The sequence below is a fragment of the Crocodylus porosus genome, unplaced genomic scaffold (assembly GCF_001723895.1).
Source record: "Crocodylus porosus isolate Cpor-Errol unplaced genomic scaffold, CroPor_comp1, whole genome shotgun sequence".
In the NCBI taxonomy this organism is placed as follows: Eukaryota; Metazoa; Chordata; order Crocodylia; family Crocodylidae; genus Crocodylus; species Crocodylus porosus.
This window is the reverse complement of record NW_017728949.1, coordinates 38,759,988-38,762,863: the sequence shown is the minus strand read 5'-3', so window position 1 is coordinate 38,762,863 and position 2,876 is coordinate 38,759,988. Positions and strand designations below refer to the sequence as shown.

General features: G+C 47.0%; 1 protein-coding gene across 1 annotated transcript in view; it reads left to right on the top strand.

Annotated features, from left to right (window-relative positions):
• Positions 1-2,876, top strand: part of AGPS (alkylglycerone phosphate synthase) — a 129,096-nt gene that overhangs the window by 44,864 nt on the left and 81,356 nt on the right. Inside the window, exon 7 of the mRNA XM_019554267.1 lies at positions 1,388-1,467. Coding sequence (XP_019409812.1) covers positions 1,388-1,467 — 80 coding nt within the window. The remainder of the gene's footprint in view (positions 1-1,387; positions 1,468-2,876) is intronic.

Below are 2,876 nucleotides of genomic sequence, written 5' to 3'. Positions count from 1 at the left end.
TCTGCACATAGGGTTGGGGCAGGCTTGTGCCAGTGCTGCTGCTCTGGGCTGTTCCTGTTGGGGGCTGGGCTAAACTGCACTCAGGGCAGGCAGCGGTGGTGCTGGGAGGGGACTGTGGGAGGGGCTGCATGCAGCCACCCCAGAATTTGCCATAGCCTCCCCCAACATCCCTTCCCAGCACAGCCTGGCCCAACACCCCTGCTGAGAGCAGCCTAGCACGGCCCTGGCCCCAGCCCACAGCAGCAGCCTGCCATGCCCCATGTGCAGATCCAGGGGTATGCGTCCCTCTCCCATGCCCTCCCAGGGTACATGCAGCAGTGGGAGCTGTCACCCCCTGCACCCCCCAGATGAGCTGTTCATGGGTCTATCCCATGCTCCACCCTGGCTGTACAGCACCTGCCCCTTTTCTAGCCCCAGTCCCAGCCCTATTATCTCCCTCACCACAGTGGCCTACTGGAGTAGGGCTATGGGAGGGGCTGCAGCCACCCCAAAATTCGCTGTAGCCCCCCCAAGCTCCCTTCCAGCACTGCTGCTGCACACCCTGAGCGCAGCCCAGCGCAGCCCAGCCCAGCCACCCACCAAGATCAAGCCAGTGTGACCCCAGCCCACCCTGCCCCATGCACAGAACTAGGGGCACAGGCTCCCCGTGCCCTCCCAGGGCGTGGGTATTGGTGGGAGCCATACCCCTCTACGCGGCTCAGTCCCATGTCCTGCCCTGGCAGGGCAGCCCCTTCCCTAGCCCCACTCCCTCCCTCCACAACAAACTTACCAGCTGACCCAGCTGGTCTCCACGTCGCTGGGCTGCTCCTGGCTGCCCACATGCTGTGTTGTGGCTGTACGTACTCCCCTGCATACCTCCTACGGTCCTTTTAAATACTCTGAGGGGTACACATACATGCAGTTGACAACCACTGGTCTATTTGACCTACTAGAAACAAAGGTGTTGAACTTTACTGATGGATGAAAACTTACTAGGTGCTTCTAGAATTCTGTCTTCAGGCAACTATAGACGTTAGTAAAAAGACAGGTCACTTTGCTGTAATTAAAGCACCTGTAGCATCTTGTGCATCTGCGTTCCCATGCTTCAAAATGGCAGTAGGGGAGCTTGAACTAAAACTCATTGAATGAGTTCAAGATTTAAACTCAGCGGTGGAGACTGCCTTTCCCCCTCAGGTACAGATGTGGTAGTGGGGACAGAGGATCAGTAGAAATAGTAGAGCACCACAGGAGGGTTGATTCCAGTGATTCCTAAGGCTTCCTTTATCTCTTCTGAATTTAGGTTTTACCTCAGTGATTTTCAGACTGGGGTGTTGTGAAAATCAGAAAAGATTAAGAGAAGGTGTCTTGAGGCTGCCCTAAATCAATTGATATTTTTTGATTATTGCAGGAGGAACAAGTGTTTCTAGTGCTCTTGAGTGTCCTGAAGAAGAGAAAAGAACTATAATTTCACTGGACACCTCACAAATGGTATGTGATAACTTTTAAAATATCTGCAGTAGACTTTAACTATTTATTCTGTGAATTTTCTCCTAAAGAAGGTTAAATAATCACTAGAATCTGTGGTCATTGCTTATATTGGAAGGATTAAAAAAGCATTCCAGTATTTTAAAATTGCTTTACTATTGACTGTTTAGGTATAAGATCAGATATAATACAATGTTGCAATGCTGTGTCATACCTAAACTGCCATTCATTGTGTACATGCTTTCCAGGAATGAGTCTGGGCTCTAGTATTGTCCTGTTGATTTTTTTTTTTCTATATATTAGTAGATGCACAGATTTATAACTAGTAAATTTGCAGGGTACCTTTGTAAAATGGTGGTAAAAATGTTACAAGTCTAGAAAGCAAGAAAAGTACAATGTGACATGAGTCTTAAAGAGGCAGAGATAGAAGGAAGGGTAAGGTAGTACCTTAGAAATTAACTGAGCCAGAAAGGCACGAGCTTATGCAGGCGGAAACTTGTTGCCTGCAAAACCTCATGCCTCTCTGAATTGGTGAATTCCTAAGGTAACACCCTGCCCTACCTTCTGCCTGGCTTCAAACTATCTGGTTTACCACATCCAAGCTCATTAAAGGGATACAGTTACGCTGCCACCTGGGAAGCTGTGGCTGGTGGAGCACAAGCAAAAAAAAAAAGAAAACAAACCCATGGTTAAGCACCAAAAAACAAAAAAGAACAGTTCTGGCCTTTGGAAGTAGATCCTATCATTTTGTGCATCTGGTTCCTGGGAACAGCGTATTCCCTTCCAAGTGGGCCAGGACTCTTTAAGTGGACTTCTCAGTTTTGGAAAGCTTTTGATGCTATGGAAGCCTTGAAAGTTTCCAAAATGTTAATTTCTTACTTGCTCTGTACTCCAAAATGTGCTCAAATGCAACTTCACTGTTTGGATTTTTGCATGATAATGGTAGAGGAACATTTATGAAACTCAGATTGGCTAAGTCTGTTTTACTTAAATTTTTAGTTTTGATTTCAAGTTGTCAGTGCCCCTTTGTACTCGGTGCTAGGTTCTAAAGTCAAGGTTCAAGCTTGTTTCATTACCAGGGCTGTTTAAACCAAATGTCCATTGTTCTTTTAGGATCTGTTCCTGCAGCAGCAGTTAACTGTGGTTCATATTGTTCCCAACCCTTTTCTGTTGTCTGTTGTTGTATTTCTTTCACAGTGCAGAGCAGCATTTGCTCACTTCCTCCTCTTCTATATTGGCCATTCAGCATCACTGGTAGTTTTAATTGAAACATCCCGGCAACATTTTCACACCTTCCACTCCTGTATAGCCATACTTACAAATAGCTAGGCTAAATCAAAGCAGCATTCTGTGCTTTTTACCCCCTCGTCCAAATCGCTGATGAAGATGTTGAACAGTGCGGGCCCGAGGAC